Source organism: Tupaia chinensis, unplaced genomic scaffold (genome assembly GCF_000334495.1).
Source record: "Tupaia chinensis unplaced genomic scaffold, TupChi_1.0 Scaffold000054_1, whole genome shotgun sequence".
NCBI lineage: Eukaryota > Metazoa > Chordata > Mammalia > Scandentia > Tupaiidae > Tupaia > Tupaia belangeri.
In genome coordinates, this window is record NW_006159512.1 from 10370580 (window position 1) to 10389441 (window position 18862).

At 43.4% G+C, this 18862-nt stretch overlaps 1 protein-coding gene across 1 annotated transcript in view; it reads left to right on the top strand.

The window, feature by feature from the left end:
* SLAIN2 (SLAIN family member 2) overlaps positions 1-18862 on the top strand; it is a gene marked incomplete at its 5' end in the record, with an annotated part of 63983 nt that overhangs the window by 33168 nt on the left and 11953 nt on the right. The window contains 1 exon segment of the mRNA XM_014591951.2: positions 849-926. Within this exon segment, the coding sequence (XP_014447437.1) occupies positions 849-926 (78 nt within the window).

The following is an 18862-nucleotide window of genomic DNA, read 5'->3' on the forward strand; positions in this document are numbered from 1 at the left end:
CCCCCCACCCCCCACCCCACCCCCGCCAGTCCGCTGGAGCTCCAGTTACTGTGAGGAGGGGGAGGAGCCCCGTTAGCTCGGACTGCCCCACCGCCCCACGCAGTTCTCATTTGCCAGCTCAGTGAGGGTGGTAGATTGTCTGGAAGGGGCTGAGCGTTCCTCATCCACCACTTTAAAGGCAGATGCTCCAACTTCCAAGCAGCTCAGCCCACACCAGTATGCCCACATGGCCATGCCCTTGTCCACGCATGCACGGCCCAGTTACCGTGCTACCGAAGCTTGAGGCACAGGTTAGTATATCCTGCAGCAAGATGGCATCAGACACACTGCCGCCACTCCACTGCGACTTCAGAGGACTGCCTGGTTCTGAGTTTTCTTCTCCTTTTTGAGTATGGGGATTATTGTTTCGTACTAGGGCAGTTTTCATCTAACAGTAACTGCTTTGCCAAAATCTGCTTTTTTGCATTAAGTGCTGCTTTATGTATTCTGTCCTGTGGGCTCGTGTCCATCACTTTTACCTTTGTATTCTTTGCACCCGTGCATGTTCGCTGGTGGTTTGTGTTTTCGGTACTCTGACCAGCTGACATATGGAGCTGTTTTCACCCGTGAGAAGCTCTTTCTGAAAGTACGCACTGTGCACTCGGATTCCCGTCCCCTTCCTTTGCATCTCAGTGCACTAAGTGTCACTTTACAATTCCTCTGCTTCCAGGGTCCTAACGCATTTGCACTTTATAGTTTCCGTTCCTTGATCAACTTTCAAGTGTGTATTAAAATATTCAACTTTACAGAAGCTACAGCCTTTACCTTGTTCTTCCAGGCAAATGTCACAGTTCCTTATTTTTCAACAGCTTCGCAAAGGCTGAAAAATTTGCCTCGTACTTCCCTCAAAGCCAAACAGTTGCTTCAAACTTCATCTACAAAAAGAGGTAACTACAGCCTCTTACTAAGTTTAAAATTTTAGCAAATGGTCTAGCTAAATCTTACGCCTTTTGGCATACGGAATCAGTGATGTCTGTTAGGAACGTTTCAGTTTTTTTTTTTAATAATAAAATAGTGTGGATCCAGTCTCTGTTACTTGGATAAATCCAGAAGAAACATATTTCTACAAAGGTATGTATTGGGTTGCTATTCTCAGAGGAGTACCGATATGTAAAGAATTTGTCACTTTTCGTCCCATCCTAAAACCAGAGGTCATTGTTTTCACTTCATGCCAGCTGAGCTAATAAGTGTTTTAAAATGAACCAGATGTCAGACATTCTATATGTTAATGATTTTCCTCAGACTTCAACTTTTAGGTCTATCTATTTGTAGGATGAAGTGGGAACACTTTCACATTAGAAGCTAGTTAATGTCCAGTCACAAGTTGCTGTGCTTAACTGATGTGTTCGGGGAGTTTCTGGAATGGTAGCTTCTTTAAGGACGAGTGTTGAAAAACTAACACGAAGGTTGGACACCAAAGCTATCCAGCCCTGGTTTCTAGCGTTTGGGTGGATGGGCAGCTAGAAGGGAGTAGAAGTGAGAGACACAGCGGGACTGGCTAGGCCAGCAGCGATGGGAGATGAGAGCGAGTAGGAGCCTCAGAAGGAATGGGAGGGAGCGAATACTCGCCGTGAGGGAAGCTCTTTCCCCTATCAGGACACGTGAGCTTCCCCAGAGCTCCAGAACTCAGTCACAGGGATCGAGTGGGTCATCAGAAAAGGCAGGATGTGTCAGGACTTCTGGCGACCCAACATAAGGGGGTAAATTGTCGGCGTCTGCCCCAGGGCTTGGGTCTGGCTGAATCACCATCAGAGGGCTGCTGCTGAGGAAGAGAAAGAGGACGAGAAAGAGAATGCCCTCCATCTTGCCAGGACCTGGGAATTGGAAAGAACAAGACAAAGGGATAGAGTAGAAATGGACACAGGCAGCCTGAGCCTAGGTAGCCCAAGCAACTTGTGCCGCCCAGATGAACTGGACGTCTTTATTTATAGTACAAGGAGACATCACACATGTATGTTTCATGACACTTCATGGATTAGTTGCCAGGTTACAGACAATAAGAAGCCGTTAACAAATCTATAAGGGATTAGTCACACCCAAGGCAAGGTGTATCCCTTGGTGGTAATCCCATCTAGAGTAAATCTCATCTTCCTTTCTAATGCAGAGAACTAGCTGTTAGGTGTGGGGAAGGAGCTAAAGAACTTCTCCATAAGGAGTGCACCACCACACCCAGAGAAGTCTAAAGAACCTTTCAGATGCAGGGCAGGGATTGGACTTTACTAATTGGGGTCAAGATGTTTCTTGAAGTCCATCAGATGTGTCTGTTGGAACGCCCCTAGTAATTTCCACCCTTGCTCTGTCTGCAGCCAAGGTCAGGGAAAGACAAGTTACAGGGTTCTGCCAAACCCCAAAAGAGCATATGCTGTTTGCTCAGCACATGTCCCCACACCTCAGACTTTTTCTTAAACGTGTCCCCACAGTAAATCACTAAAGAAAACTATGGGAGAAGAAAAAGGTTGAGATTTGGTTTGTTGAAAGAAAGGTTTGGTTGGTATGGTTACAAAAGAACTGTAATAGGTACTAGACTAAATTCATGTTTTAGCAGTGATTAAATGGACTGAGTACAGTGTAAAGGAGTCGTTTTAGAGACTAGAACCTTAGGGAAGAGAATGGTCAAATCGGAAAGTAGTGCATGGGGATATTTGTTTTCTATCTAGGCCTCCAGTGTGGATGTCTTTTTGGTGCCATGGTCAGAAATGATAGACTAGATAGATTATGTTCTTTTGACAAAGGGGTGACTTATCAAGGGTCTTTATAGAAAGGAGTTCTTGCGGAATCATTTGGGAACCTCAGGCTTCTTTCTTAAAGAGTGTAGGTATTTCTGAATTCCTCTGTGGCCGGGGTGGAAGGCAGGTGAAAACAGATGAGGTTGAACCCTAGAACTGGTTTCTAGAATAAGGCAAGAGATGGCAAAACCTAGTGAGAGAGCAGGGAGTGTGGGGGTTTTACATGTACATACATTTTACTTGGTATGCCTTTGTAAACTGCTTTATAATGTTTTTTGTTTGTTTGTTTGTTTGTTTTTGAGTCAGGTAGGCTTATATAATTTAAAACTTCTACCAAAAGATTCTGTGTTGCTCTTTTAGGTTAAGAAAACCATAATTTCTGGCCAAATTTTAAAAATTTCCCTGTAGAGCTTTGTTTCATCTGTTTTGTTGTTGTTGTTGTTGCTTAATAACTGAATACTTGAAACCAAGTGAGTTAAAGGAATAACGGTTTATTCACCTCACAGTTCGGAGTTCCAAGGGCCACATCCGGGGAGGGCCTTCTTGCTGGTGGGACTGTGCAGCATCCAGAGCCAGCACAGAGCGCCGCCTGGTGACGAGAGGGCAAGGGTTGTGATGGCAGGTGTGTCCCGATCAGAGGCCCCGCTCCCGGTCCAGTAGTTGGATCACGTTTTCACCCTCTTAATCCTGTCACAGCCAGATTTCACCATGGCAGCGATAGCAGAGTTGTGGACCGTACTCACTAGCTCTGCCCTTAGATGGATACCTGATAGTGACCACCTGCCTGCGCGTCATGTCTTACCCGTCAGTTCTGTGTGTCCCAAGCTGCCTCTCTAGTAGCTTCCTTAAGAGGGAGTGAGGGAGCAGTGCCCATCTCCTCAGTGTTTGCCCAGTGGCGGCAGGTCATTTTCTGTCTTTCTACCCAGAGGTCACTGACTGCATATGACACGTTTGGCTCACGTTTTCTTTCCTCGAGTTTCTTAAATATATTACTTCAGTAATAAATACTTTCGTTATAATCACATGGTCATCTTTTCTGTATATACGAAGGGCTTTTTTTCTAAGCGCAGCAATTTACTGGACTGTGTCTGAATGTTGAGCATTCCGAGTTGATTTTCCTACATACATGAATGGCAAGCTTAAACAAAAATCGGTTAAATGTTATTGATTACAGTTTTTAGTGTTCTGTCTTCTTGCTTTGGGTTTTTGTTTGTTTATTTTTACAGACATTTTTGCTATAGGGCATATGCACTCACCAGAGACACAGAGAGAGACAGAGTTCTTTTGTGGAGACTCCTGTTACATACACGTTGGGTGTTCTTTGCTTCTGTATTTGTTGCCTTATCTTGAATTTTTTTCATCTTTCTTTATTTCTTCTTGTTCTCTAAAAGTTATTTTCAAAATCATATCACTAAACACTTTTTAGCTCACCTCACATATCAAAATATAGTGAATTAAAACAGTATTAATTAGCAAGTTACTGCCACTAACTTCTCCTTAGTTGCCCTTTCCTTCTTAATAAAAGTATATTTCTTTTTTTTTTTTTTTGGAGAGATTTTTGCTATAGGGCGCGTGTGCTCTCCAGAAAGACAGAGAGAGATAGAAAGCGAGAAATCACCCCCCAGGGGGATAGCTACGTCGTAATCCCTACTCCTCCATTTTCCTCTCGGGATCTTAGACATGCATGCACACACGCCCAGCATGAATTTAAGCCACCGGGTCTGGGACTCGAACCACAGTCAACTACATGGGAGTTCAGTGACATAGCCATTACGCTAACTGCTGGTCCCAATAAAAGTATATTTCTACGTTTTCATTTGTCACGATAGCTGTATTCACTTCCTTCTGAATTCACTTTTTCTAACTAGTTTTCATTTCCTTTCCCTGACTCAGTGAGGTTCCCCCTGTCGTGTTCACCTCATCACTGAGTTCCCCTAAACCAGGAATGAATGCAGTCTCTTAGTCTCCATGCAGTTGAGCAGTCACTTCTGTGACATCTTAAAAACACACAGTGGATTCTTTTCCTCAAAGAGGATAGGCTGAAGAAATATAAAAACTTACGAGAAGAAAATGCAAAGAGGAATGTCTGCAACCTTTCTTGAGTTTATTGGCGTGACTATATTCGTTCAACAGAAATTCATGGTGTGGCTTTTGTGCCAGGTCATGGAGTTCTTACTTCCTTCCCGTCTGTAAACTCCTCCCACTACTGATGTAATTAGAACTCTCTTTCTCGTCATTCAGGAACCATCTTTTTCCTCTTCCAGGGATCCTGTGAGCCCTTAGAATAGGAACATCAGCTCTCTAGAAACTCACGGAGGCTCGTCTCCAGTATGGGTGATTCCTGTGACAGTTTGTCATCTGTTCCGTATTTCTCTACCAGGCAGACTCAGTGTGTCAGCAGTGCCTGTGAACATGTAGCTCTGTCTGTCGTCTGCCTCACATCCCTTCAAGAGCAGAACCCCCAGTCAGTGCAGACTCCTCACTCCCGAAGTTAGATATGCGGGGAGGATAGAAAATCTGTTTTGGCCCTGGATCTAAGATGTATTCTCCAAGTCAGCCGCACCAGTATGTAAGCTAACACCTTAACTCCTGCCCTACACTGTGTCCGTTAGACATCTGTGCTCTCATCCATAGAGAGGTAGGGGATGGTATTCCCCAGGCCACCAACAGAGAGTATGAAAGCCCGGGTTAAGTTGGTAAACAACACAACAGCAAACCAACCGCACACGTCTCCCCTACTGAGTCAAGACAGCTAGAGATGGCAACAATTCCAGTCCATAATAGTTCTTTTTTTTTTTTTAATAAGAACTATGTATTTATTTAACTTCATTTGTTGTTATTATTATTTTTTAAATTTGATCAGAAAGAGACAGAGAAAGAAAGGGAAAGTGAGAAAACAAGCCACCAGGTCTGGGACTCCGGTAGCAGTCAGCCATGTGGGAGTCCAACACCTTTAATCACCACACCACCTGCCACCCCCAGTTCAGAGTAGTTCTAAGATGAGGTTTTCCTGTCATCTTGCAGAGGGTAAGCAGTTTGGTGGCTCAGTCAACAATACTGTCACTCTGCTATTTGGATTTTCTTCCTTTTTTTTTTTTTTTTTCTTAATGTGAAGTTTTTACCTGAAGAAACGTTTCCGGCTAGTTTTAAGAGTCATCACCTGCTCGTGTTGCTCCTGGACCTTCTAGTAGGCCTCTCGTCCTCACCACCAGTGGCGGGTGCAGACTCCCAGTTCAGGGGCTGCCCGGCCGCAGCTGTGAGTGAGGAGCACTGGGCACCTGGCACTCGGTGCTGGTAGCCCCTCTGCCTCCTCCTGCACACGCACTGGCTCATGTGGTCTCTGCCTACAAGCAGCCCATTCCCACTCACGCAGACGTGGGGCTAGTGGAGGAACTTGGTCATGTGGTTTTCTTGTAGTTCTTATAAATGGGGTTTGGTTTGACTTTCCCCATTGCTATGTGTGTGTGTTTTCTTTTGTAAAGGTTTTTAACCTTAGGGCACGTGTGCTTGCAGGAGAGAGACAGAGACAGTGAGAGGGAAAGTGATAAATCACTCACAGGAGAATGACCAAACCACAATCCCTTCTCCTGCACTCCCCTCCCGCGGTCTTGGGCAGGCATGCACACACACCAGGCATGAGTTCCAAGCCACCAGGTCTGGGACTTGAACCACTGTCAGTCATGTGGGATTCCAGTGACGTAACTGCTGTGCTGTCTGCTGGCCCTGTTGTGTGTGTGTTTTAAGGTGGCATTTGGGGAAATTTATGACCTATACCAACACTGTAACAACTTGCAAGAATCCTCATAAATCTGCTAGTCTTTTTTTTGTATATACTAGTCCATTATTGTGTTCACTACCATGTATAGTACCATTCACAGACTAGAGAAAGGGGAACAGACCTAAGATTGCAGGATTAAATTGTAGCCGGAGTAAAGAAGCTGTAGCACTCACTGCTCTACTGCACGGATTCCACGGCCACCTCCTGTGTCCCTGTGGTGAGTTCAAGGGTCACAAGTGTCCACTTCAGATGCCTCATGAGGGTAATCAGGTCCACAGAAGCAGTTCGTCTTTCCAGTAAGCTGGGTAGCACACCAAAACGTGTTCTCTCCTGGCTTTCTTGTATTTTTCACCATTATTTTTCTTACACGTTTGCTCCAATTTCTTTACTTTGTCTTAGATCACAAGATGACATTGTCACCATTATTCAGTCACAAGAATAAGAAACTTGAAAGTTACCCTGGATAGTTTTATTGTTTCCTCATCTGAGCCCCTTTAGACACCAAGGTCTGCCAAATTTATCTCTCGTTTTTCTTTTTTAAAGAATTATTTATTATTTTTATTTATTTAAAATTTTTTTTTATTTATGGTATTTCACTATACATCAATACAGTATACAAAATGAGATTTTTCCATCCAGTTTACATTGTATATTGGCTCAATCAAGGATATTACCATACATGTTATCATCAACAAAGAATTTTCTATTTCTTGTTTCTTATATATTTTGCTTTCCCTCCCCCCTTGGTTACCTACCTCTCACCCTCTGCCAGCCCCCCCCTTCTTCCCCACTGTCTCTGGTATATACAGTTGTTTTCCATGGCATTTTTTTTCACATTTTACTGAATCACTGAAGATTGAATTAATTCAAGACTCTTAATGTCAAACATAGCTGATATATACATTTTTAAGAATGCATGTCTGACTTTAAGCATAAACCTCAGTGAGTAAAATGAACATACTATAAAGTAGCATCTTTCTGGGGCTATATAGCTTACTTCAGTCATTAAATAGGTATTAATAAGTATTTTCAATGCATTTTTTAATTTCAAAAAAGTTTTTGTTTTAATAGATCAAAATCAAAAGTTGTTAAGATAAAATTGCTTAGAACTGAAAGCCAGGAAAAAAGGTTAGGATTCAGTTCACATAGTACGTAGATGAACCTGTCAGCAGTTCAAGAGAAGACAGAAATTCTTAAATAAACTCTGGAAGTTAAATTTCGACTCCAGACTTGTCCCTACCATTAGGCAGGCCACTCTCTAGGCTGTTTCTCGTACTCTATTTCCGTGTGTCCGACTTTAGTTTTCCTGGTATAGCACTCCCTTCAGAGCTGGTCTGGTGTTGGTGAATTCTTTCAGGTTTGGTTTATCTGAGAATGTTTTTGTCTTTTTTTCCCCATATCTCGCTGGATATAGTATTCTGGGTTGAAATTGTTTTTCACTTAACACTTTGAATATATTTTCTCATTCTTTCCTTGCTTGCATTGTTTCCAATGAGAGGTCCAATGTTAGCCTTATGGGATGTCCTTTGAAAGTAACCTGACGTTTCTCGCTTGCCAGTTTTAGTATCTTGTCTTTGTGGTTTTGGTCAATCCAGCTATGATGTGCTTCATGGGAGATCTTCTTGGGTCGATTCTGTGTGGGCTCCTTTGTATTTCTTGGGTCTAAATATTTGAGTGCATCTTTAGGTTTGGGAAGTTTTCTTCCAGGATTTCATGGAATATATTTTCAAGATCCTTATTAGTTTCTTCACCTAGGATACCGATAATCCAGATGTTTGGGTGTTTAATGGTGTCTGGTATTACTTGTATGTTATTCTCACTTTGGGGGGTTATTTTCACAGTTGTTTTGGTGAATTTTTCTAGGTCAGAGCTTCTATTGTCTACAACTGAGATTCAACCTTCTGCATGGTCCAGTCTGCTTTTGATACTTTCAACAGAAGTTTTTATTTCCTGTATTACAGCCTTCATCTCTAACAGTTCTGTTTGATTTTTTTTTTTTTAAATGACATGTATCTCCTCTTTTAGATCGTGTAAGAACTTCCTCACCTCCTGGAACTCAGTGTCTCATTTCTCCTTTCTCTTCAGCAGTTCATTGTCTCTTCTCTTCCATCTCTGTTAGCTTCGCCATTATGAATGTTCTAAATTCTTTATCTGACATTTCCATCAGTTCCTTTGTATACTTTGTGGAGGAAGAGGAATTGTTCTTTTCCATTAGAGGAGAGGTATTTTCTTGGTTTCTCATATTTCTTGAGCCTCTGCAGTGGTTTCTGTTCATCTGCTGGATTATATTTTTTCCTGGTTCTGGGCTAGACTGGGGAGCAGGAGGGTGAAGTCTGGGCAGAGGGTCTTCAGTGGTCAAGATCCCTGAATGAGGTGCTTGTGACTCACATACAGAGGGCAGCTGATGGGCGTATCCTGGCTCCTGGCTAGACGGGAACAGGAGGGCACAGTCTGGGCAGAGGGTCTTCAGTGCAGTCTTTTCATCTTTACATTGATTTTTTTTTTTCCTTTTTAATCGGTGGGTATTATGAAGATAGCATATAAGTTAGATCATTTTTAAAAAATATTTTTTAAATGCTACAGGGCATATGTATCACTGACTTTAAGCATAAACCTCAGTGAGTAAAGTGAACATACTATAAAGTAGCATCTTGCTGGGGCTGTATAGCTTACTGCAATCATTAGATAGGTATTAATAAGTATTTTCAATGCATTTTTTAATTTCAAAAAAGTTTTTGTTTTAATAGATCAAAGTCAGAGAGGAAGCACCCCCTTGTGGGGCATGGTCATGCCAGAATCCCTTTTCCTTCATTTCTCCACCTCATCAGGCTTTTAGAGCACACGTGCATACTACAGCCAGCATGATTTTCCAGCTGCCAAGGCTAGGATTTGAACTGCAGTCAGCCCTGTGGGATCTGACTTTCTGTGCATAGTACTTAACCACTGCACTGTGGGGTTGGTCCAAAGTTAGACAATTGTTTGGTTGTTTCTTTGTTTTTAATTTGCCAGAGGGCACATGTGCTCTCCAGAAAGATACAGAGAGACAGGGAGAAGGAGAAAGCACCCTGCAGTAAGGCATGGCCATGCCTCAGTCACGTCTCCACTTCTGCAGCCCACCAGGGTTTGGGGCAAGTGCACACACACACAGCCTGTCTGAGATTCAGAACAGTCAGCTGGCCGTGGGGGATTTGGATCCCTTAACCAGCAGTCCATGGGGGCAGCCCAGAAAAAATGTAATCTAAAATATAATACATTATATGATAAAGCTGTCAGTGGGCAGCTACTTACTATGTATTCTATTTGTGTTTAATACCATACTTCTTAAGAAATCTTGATCAAGGTATCTTTTTTTTGTTTTTGTTTTGTTTTTGGTTTTTTTGGAGAGATTTTTGCTATAGGGTGCGTGCACTTGCCAGAAAGAGAGAGACAGAAAGTGAGAAATCACCCCCCGGGGGGATGACCACGCTGCAATCCCTTTTCCTCCTTTCTCCCCTCAGGATCTTGGGCACGCACACTCACGTGCCCAACGTGAGTTTAAGCCACCGGGTCCGGGACTCCTACCATGGTTGACTGCATGGGAGTCCAGCGACATAGCCATTTACACTAACTGCTGGTCCCGATCAAGTTATCTTGATACCTGTTTAATTCTTTGATTTTACAAATGTGGCTGTATAGTTAAAATCTTCTCCTGTCAGGTCGGAGGAGGAGTAGTTACCGAACTGTATGTGTGCGCTCACGTAGACATATTTAGCTTTGGCTCTCCCCGGTGAGATTTTTGAGTTGAATAAATTATTTTTTGAAAAATGTGTCTCTTAGAAATTTTCACTGAGGTGAAGATTACCAGAAGAGAGCCAGTTCCAATGTTACTTTAAAGTGAATTGGAAGATTAAGCTGTAACTGTTTGCTGGTACCTTATTTACTCATATCTATCAGTCTTTCTGTATTTATGAAGAAAATCTAGTGAAAAAAAGCCTCTTATGTTTACTAAATCATTTCTGATAACTTACAAAATTGCTGTATGCATTCAAAAATTATGGTGGATCATGTATACTACTGGAAGAAGACATCAAAACCTCTGTGCTATTATTATTTTTATGATTTCTTCTCAGTGGTTACATTACTTTTTCTTTTTTGGAGAGAGTTTTTGCTATAGGGAGCATTTGCTCACCAGAGAGAGAGTGAGAAATCACCCCCTGGGAAATGACCATGCATTAATCCCTTCTCCTCCATTCTCCTCTCAGGATTTTGGGCCTCCACGCGCACGTTCCCGGTATGAATTTCAAAAGCCTCCATGTCTGGGACTCAAATCATGGTCAGCCATGTGAGAGTCTAGTGACGTAACCATTATGCCATCTGCTGGTCCCGAGCAGTTACAATTTTAATATGCTTTGGGGTCATCGCTTATGAAACCTGCCTGATCTAGCAGCCCTACAAATGAACTTTCTGAGTCTACTTAAAGATCAAAATGTGGAATCAGGACTCAGGAAACCCGAGTTCAAGTTCTGGCTTTGCAGTTTGCTTCACTGTGGATTGAAGAAGATAGTCACTCTTTTAACAAGGATTATTTAATTCTATAGTAAGAACTCTTTTTTTTTTTGTTTTTTTGTTTTGTTTTGTTTTTTTGAGAATGTACACCTGAAGATCAGGGGAAGGGAGCAAGAGAGAGAAAGAGGGAGATTTGGGGGTTTGTTTGTAGGACAGGATCTTGCCACCCTACAGTTCATCTCTACCCCACCTCCCAGGTAGGAAGGACCACAAGTGTGAATGCACACCTGGCCTGCATACTTGGGCTGGAGGTGAGCCGGGACCCCCATGTGGACTCAGCCACTGCAGCGCCCTCTCAGCTGCTCCACTGAGGCCAAGCCAGGAATCTTACTTACTTTGTCTCCATGGTCTTCGGAACCAGAACCTGTTTTTAAATTACCATGTTGGTAGCCTGTTGTTCTTAATGGTACATACACCTTCAAATAACTCAGATGACCGGGGCCAGCAGGTAGCATGATGGCACTAGCTCCCACGTGGCTTAATCCACTGTTGGAGTCCTGGACCCGGTGGTTTAGAAACACCAGGCACAGGGACCAGCAGTTAGTGTAATGGCCGTGTCACTGGACTCCCACGTAGTCGACCGTGGTTCGAGTCCCAGACTCGGTGGCTTAAACTCACGCTGGGCGCGTGTGTGTGCATGCCCAAGATCCCAAGAGGAGAATGGAGGAAAAGGGATTGCGGCTTGGCCATCCCCCCTGGGGGGCAATTTCTTGCTTTCTGTCTCTCTCTGGCGAACGCATACACCCTATGGCAAAAACCTCTTTAAAAAAAAAAAAAGAAGAAGAAAGAGGGAACCAGCAGTTAGTGTAATGGCTATGTCGCTGGACTCCCACGTAGTCAACCGTGGTTCACGTCCCAGACCCGGTGGCTTAGAACTCACGCCGGGCACGTGTGTGTGCGTGCCCAAGATCCCGAGAGGAGAAGGGATTGGGGCGTGACCATCCCCCCTGGGGGGTGATTTCTCGCTTTCTGTCTCTCTGTCTCTCTCTGTCTGGCGAGTGCACGCGCCCTGTAGCAAAAAACCTCTCCAAAAAAAAAAGAAAGAAAGAAAGGAAAAGAAACACCAGGAATATGTGTGTACACAAAATTCTGACAGGAGAATGGAGAAGGGATTGCGGTATGGCCATCCCCCGGGGAGAGGGTGACTTCTCACTTTCCCTCTCTGTCCTCTTTGTCTCTCTCTGGTGAGCACACTTGCCCTGTGGTGAAAATCTAAAAAAAAAAATAAAAATAACTGTAGTGATATAATTAATGTACTAAAGGTTAATCCGCAATGGAGTATTTTGTCCTTATTTGCGTGCATGAGTGCTTTAATATATGCCCCACATTGATCATGGCAGCCAGTGTTTGACGTTACATGTATTTTTATTGCTAAACTACCTATTTATTAGGCACTTAAAATTTTTTTAATTATGTAATTAGTGAAATTTATAATGAGGATAGCACATTGTAAAGACAACAACCACTTAGAATATCTAACTTTTGTGTTGGTACTTATCTATATCATATATTTTACATTTAGTGACTATTAAGCTAAAAACAACATGTAAGTTAATTTCTCCTTTTTAGGGTTAAATGCCTGCCTGAATTATATAAACCTTAATTAGAAAACAAGCTTGGTATTATTAAATGCTTATTAAAAGGCAAAAAATGAATATTTTGGAAGTATGAATCCTCACATTAGCCACTATTTTACATGACAGGTGACTTAATTTAGACATCGGGGTTAGCATTCTTTGTTAGGTCAGTTGTATTAGTAGGATATTAACTTCTGCTCAGAACAGGTAAACTCTTTCACGTCACACCTTGCTCGTGTGTAATTCTTGGAGAGATTACAGTCTGTTGTAATTGTAGTCAGTACAGCTTAACTTACTTAAAGCTTCTCCATAAGTTCACTTAGGGCGGCCTAGGAGACTGTGCTGAGGGACATTGTGGAGTGTCTTTCTGGAAGACTCAGCTGGGCAGGCAGACAGGAGCCCTGTTGTTAGGTGAGGAAGGCACAGCTGTGCCCTGCCGTGTGGTTAACGGTTCGCATGTCGCCTCAGTTTACACGGCTCACTTGATCTTCATTGCTAACCCGTATTTGCTGAGATTGGTCTCATTAGATTTACACCTAAGTCCTTTTCTGAGCAAGGCGAGTGGTATTGTATCTTTATCAACCATTTTGATGTCCACGTTCTCTTTGCTGTGTTCTAGTGTGTTCATAGCGCCCCTTGTGAGTCTCTCCTGCGTCTGCAGGGTGCGCAGTGGTATCTGTCATTTCTAATCCTGGCAGTTTCTGTCTTCTCTTTTTTCGCCCATTAGGCTTGTCTCAAAGAACCAGCTCTTTGTTTCCTTGACTTGTCTTTATTGTTTTTGCTTTGCTGTTTTCAGTTTCATTGACTTCTGCTCATTCTTAATTTCTCTGCTTGTGCTGTTTATTTTATTCTCTGTCTCTTTCTCTCTTCCCTTTCTCCTCCTTCTACCCTCCCTTCCTTCCCTTCGATTTCTTCATGAGCGAGGGAAAGCCTGCACGCATGCACACCCCACCAGGTCTCGGTGCCCCGGTCCACTCCGGCCCCAGCCAGCCCTGGTCATGGGCGTGCACGAGCCCGCCATGCTCAGGTCTCCGGGTGCCAGCCTGGAACCTTCTTGAGTCTGAGCATTACATTCTCCTGCTGCACCGTCAGCCCCACTGCTCTGTGGACTGCTCTTTTTCTAGGTTCTTCAAGCAGGAGCTTAGATTATTGACTTAAGTCTTTTCTTCTGCCTAATCTTGCCCTACAGACTTTGATACATTGTGTTTTAATTTTCACTTCTTTTATGTAATTTATTTCCATTGAAAAGTATATTATTTAGTTTCTAAGAGTTTGAAATTTTTCCTGTTATCCTTCTGGTGCTACTTTCTAGTTTGCTTCTATTATGATTTGAGAGCCTGTTTTGCATGCAGTTTTGTAAATTTTTTTAGAGAGATTTTTGCTCTAGAGCATGTGTGCTCACCAGAGAGACAAAGAGACAGAAAGTGAAAAATCACCCTCCAGAAGGGATGACCACACCACAATATCTTCTCTTCCATTCTCCTTGGGATTTTAGGCACAACCCACACACGCCTGGCATGAGTTTCAGGCCGCTGGGTCCAGGACTTGAACCACAGTGTACTACATGGGAGTCCAGCAACGTAACCATTATGCCATCTGCTGGTCCCCATAAACGCAGTTTTTTAAAGTTACTGAGATTTGCTTTATGGGTTAGGGTACCTTGATATATCAAGGGACTTGTGTAAAAAATGAATACATACTTTTTTTTCATAACACACATTTCCCACGAACTTTCCGAACACCCCTCACGTAAGCCCTTAGGGTACTCTCAGCGAACGTGCGTGCGCTGTCACTGCGGTGTCTGATCAGGTCCGGTGGGCCGCGGCGTCGGGGTCCCTGTGCCTGATCGGGTCCAGCGGGTCGCGGCGTCGGGGTCCCTGTGTCTCCTTGCTGACCTCCTGCATAGTTCTGTCGGCTCTGGAGGGTGTGCTGACGCCCTAACTGTGGGCTTGCCCATCTCCTTTCCGTCTCTGAGCTCTGCCTTCAGGTGTTCACAGCTCTGTTAGTACATATACACGCTTAGGATGCAGGTCGACCTTTTATCGTGTTGGTACATTGTCCATCTTTGTCTCTGTTGACTTTCTTCATTATTTCATATTAATATGGCCGTTGTGCTCTCCTCGGATGGTTTACGGGATAGGGAGTATTTCATCCTGTTATGTTTAACCTCCCTGTATTACACTGGAAGTGCGTCTCTCGTAGACAACATGAAGTTGGGTTTAGGTCCTGGTTTCTAATCCATGCTGTCTGTTCTTTTCATGGGCGTATGGAGACCAGTTCATTTCATCATTGAGCTGTTAAAACTTACATCTGCCATTTTTTTGTTTTCTGTTGTTTTTGTTTTTGTTTTTCCTGTTTCCTTTTTTTTTGTATTTCTGACGGCTTCTTAAACATTTCTCAGAGTTTCGTTTTGTCTGTGGTGGTTTTGGGGGCATGTATTTGCATAGATAGTGTAGTGGTTGCTCAGGATATTACATATACATCACTTATCACGGTCTATTTACTACTGTGATCATTTTATTAATTCATCACAATTTCTTTTTCTTTTTTTGAGAGTTTTTTTTTTTCACTATAGGGTGCGTGCGCTCGCCAGCCAGCCAGAGAGAGACATAGAGACAGAAAGCAAGAAATCACCCCCCAGGGGGGATGGTCACGCTGCAATCCCTTCTCCTCCACTCTCCTCTCGGGATCTTGGGCACACACACACACGCGCCCGTTAATTCAGATATAGAAGCCTCACCTTCCTTTATATCCCTTTACATTTATACTATAGTTATCTTAACTGTTTCTTCTACATACATTTCAGATCATATCAGTGTTTTAAGTTTTACTTTAACCCTCATACCTTGGACTCACTAGAGAGAGGCAGGGTATGGGGAGTGAGAAGTCACCTCCCAGCGGGGGTGGCCACTCTGCAGTCCCTTCTCTCAGGATCTTGGGCATGCACACACAATGCCCAACGTGTTTTTTAAGCTGCTGAGTCCAGGACTCGAACTGCACTGTCAGCCATGTGAGATCCAGCTGCCATAAACACCATTGTCTACCTCTCCACTTCTTTTTTTTGAGAGACTTTTGCTATAGGGCATGTGTGCTCACCGAAGAGATAGAGACAGAGAGATAGAAAGCAAAAAATCACCCCCCGGGGGGATGGCCACACCACAATCCCTTCTCCATTCTCCTCTTTGGATTTTGGCATGCCCACATGTACACACACCTGGAATGAGTTTCAAGCTGCCGGGTCCAGGACTCAAACTGTGGTTGAATCCACATGGGAGTTTGGCTCCTTGATCTCTATGCTACCTGCTAGCCCCACACCTCTCCACATCTGTGTCTTAAGATCTTTCAGTTTCTGCAATGGAGTGGAGACCTTTGGTGTATCTTGAGTGGGACATGCAGTGTTTGTCTTTCATAGTCTGGCTTATTTTACTTAGCATTAAATTTCTGAATTTGTTCACATTTTATTGAATGACAGAATCTTGCCGTTTTTCTGGCTGAGTAGTATTCCATTATGTATAAGTGCCTTTTTTTTTTTTTTTTAGAAAGATTTTTGCTGTATGGTGCATGCACTCACCAGAGAGACAGAAAGCAAGATATCACCCACCCCGGGGGATGGCCATGCCACAATCCCTTCTCCTCCAGTCGGCCTTGTGGGAATCCAGCGATGTAGCCATTGCACCACCTCTCAGTCCCGTGTGCCGCATTCTTTAATCCAGTCGTCTGTTGGTCACTTAGGTTGAAGTCCTAGCGCTGCGAAATGTGCTGCAGTAATCAGCCATGCTGGTGTCTTTCTGCGTGAGCGGGTGCCCGTCCACTGGTGGATGCCCAGCAGTGGGGTCCCGGGTCGTGTGGTGGTCCTGTTTGTAGGTGTGAGGCCCCTCCATGCTGCTTCCCACCTTGGCTGTACTTTCACGTTCCCGCCAACAGCGCAAGGGGTGCCCTTTTCACGCACTATGACCTCTCCAGCTCTTGTTGGTCTTTGTTTTTTTGCTCATAGCCATTCTGACTGGGGTTGGGTGATACCTTATTGTGACTTTGATTTGCATTTCCCTTAGGATGAGAGATGTTGAGCCAACATCTTTGCGTTTAGAAAACTTTTCTAGCCTTTCATTTGCCAGAAGGTGACCATTTGGGTAGGTAAGTTGGCCACAAATCCTATTGGCCTTCGTTTGTTTGAGAATATCTTAGTCCTAAATTCTTGAAGGATGTTTTGTTAGGTTGAAAGTTTTGGGATTGACAGTTCTTTTCTTCCTTTTCTTTTTTGGAGAGGTTTTTGCTATAGGGCATGTTGTGTGCTCGCCAGAAAGAGAGACAGAAAGTGAGAAATTACCCCTCAGGGGGCATGGCCATGCCACAATCCCTTCTCCTCCATTCTCCTCTTGGGATCTTGGGCACGCGCGCACACGCGCCCAGCATGAGTTTAAGCCACCAGGTTCGGGACTCGAACTGCAGTCGACTACATGGGAGTCCAGCAACATAGCCATTACGCCAACTGCTGGTCCCGACAGTTCTTTTCTTTCAGCTCCTAAAAAACATTGTGCCACTTTCTTGTGGCCTCTGTGACTTATGACAATCTGCTGTTCTTAGAATTGACCCTCACATCAACCCAGGTAGGCTGTTGTCTCTGATTTGAAGGATTTTTTTCTTTAGTTTTCAGAAATCTGATGCACCTTAGAGTTGATTTATTTTGACCTATCCTGTTTAGTGTTTGCTCAGCTTCCAGAATCTGTATGTTTATCTCCTTTGCCAGACTTGGGGATGTTTTCCAGACGTAGTTCTCAGAGTGCTTTTACTGCCTCTTTCTCCATTTTTTCCAGGCTCTGATGGCATGCAGGTGTGAGTCCCACAGGCCCCGGGACTTCTCTCGGGCTCATTTCTATGTGGTGCTCAGATTGGGTCATCTCTTTTGCTCTCTCCTGTCATTCACTGATTATTTCTTCTCCTCTTCCTGTTCACTGTTGAGTGTTTGATTTCGTTTATTGTGTTGTTTGCTTCTAAAACTTCCAGTTAATTCTTTTGCTGAGATTTTCTGCTTTTGCGTGTTTCAAGTGTGTTTGAAATTGCTCATTGAAACTGCTTTAAAATATTTGTCAGGTAATTCTTACGTCTCTGTCATCTTGATGTTAACATCTGTTGAATTACTTTTTTTTTTTTCTAGTTAAGATCTTCCTTTGGTAAACAAGTTGTTTTTTCTATCAAAATCAAGTCATTTTAGGAATGCATTATGAGATTCTGGGTCATATTTAAATCTTCTTTAGCTGTCTTTCTTTGACACCATTGGCTCGGGATGGGGGGGTGGCATTTTTTCTGCCTGAAGGGAATAGAAGCCCTGGTCCTGGGTCCTGTACTCAGCCTCTGTTGACACGTCACGGGGAGGGGTCTGGTGGGAGGAGATGAGATCCAATTTATGATTTGTTTTCCTTTATGTGTAGTACCCTCTGATACCCGCTAAGAAATCTTTGCCTGACGCCACCAGGTCAGGAGTATTTACCCTTTATCCTACTAGCTGTTTAAAGTTTTAGGTTTTACAGTTAGGTCTGTGATCCACTTTGCATTAGTTTTCATGTGTGGTATGAGGTAAGGATTGGGATTGAAGTTTGTCCATAGGCATATCCATTTATTCCAACACCGTTTATTGAGAACAACTATCTTTTTTAAGTAGCTTGCCCCTTTTTTTGAAAATCAATTGACCGAGGCCAGTGGTGGTATGGTGGTTGAGGTGCTAAACTCCCATGTGGCTGACCATGGTTTGGGTCCTGGACCTGGCAGCTTGCTTTTTCACTTTCTCTCTCCACCCCCCCCCTCTCTTTCTGTGTCTCTCTGGTGAGTACACATGCCCTATAGCAAATTAAGAATGATAAATCAAGTAAAATGAATAATTCACTTTTTAAAAAAATAGACTGAGCCAGTGAAAGGACTAGTAAACTGGAATATTGAACACAGTTAACAGTAAAATGAGGTAAATTAATAAAAATACTTTTTTAATTTTTAAAAAGAAAAAACTGACTACGTTCTTTGCAGGCCTGTTCTGAATTCTGTCCTGGTGACCAGTATACCTACTCCCACAACGTAGCACATTGCCTAGTGGTTGTAGCTGTAAGAGGCTTCCAAGCTGGGTAGTGTACAGTCTTTGTGCTTTTTCAAAATCCCCTTTGCATTCCCACACAAATGAACAATTAGCTAGTCCATATTTACCATAA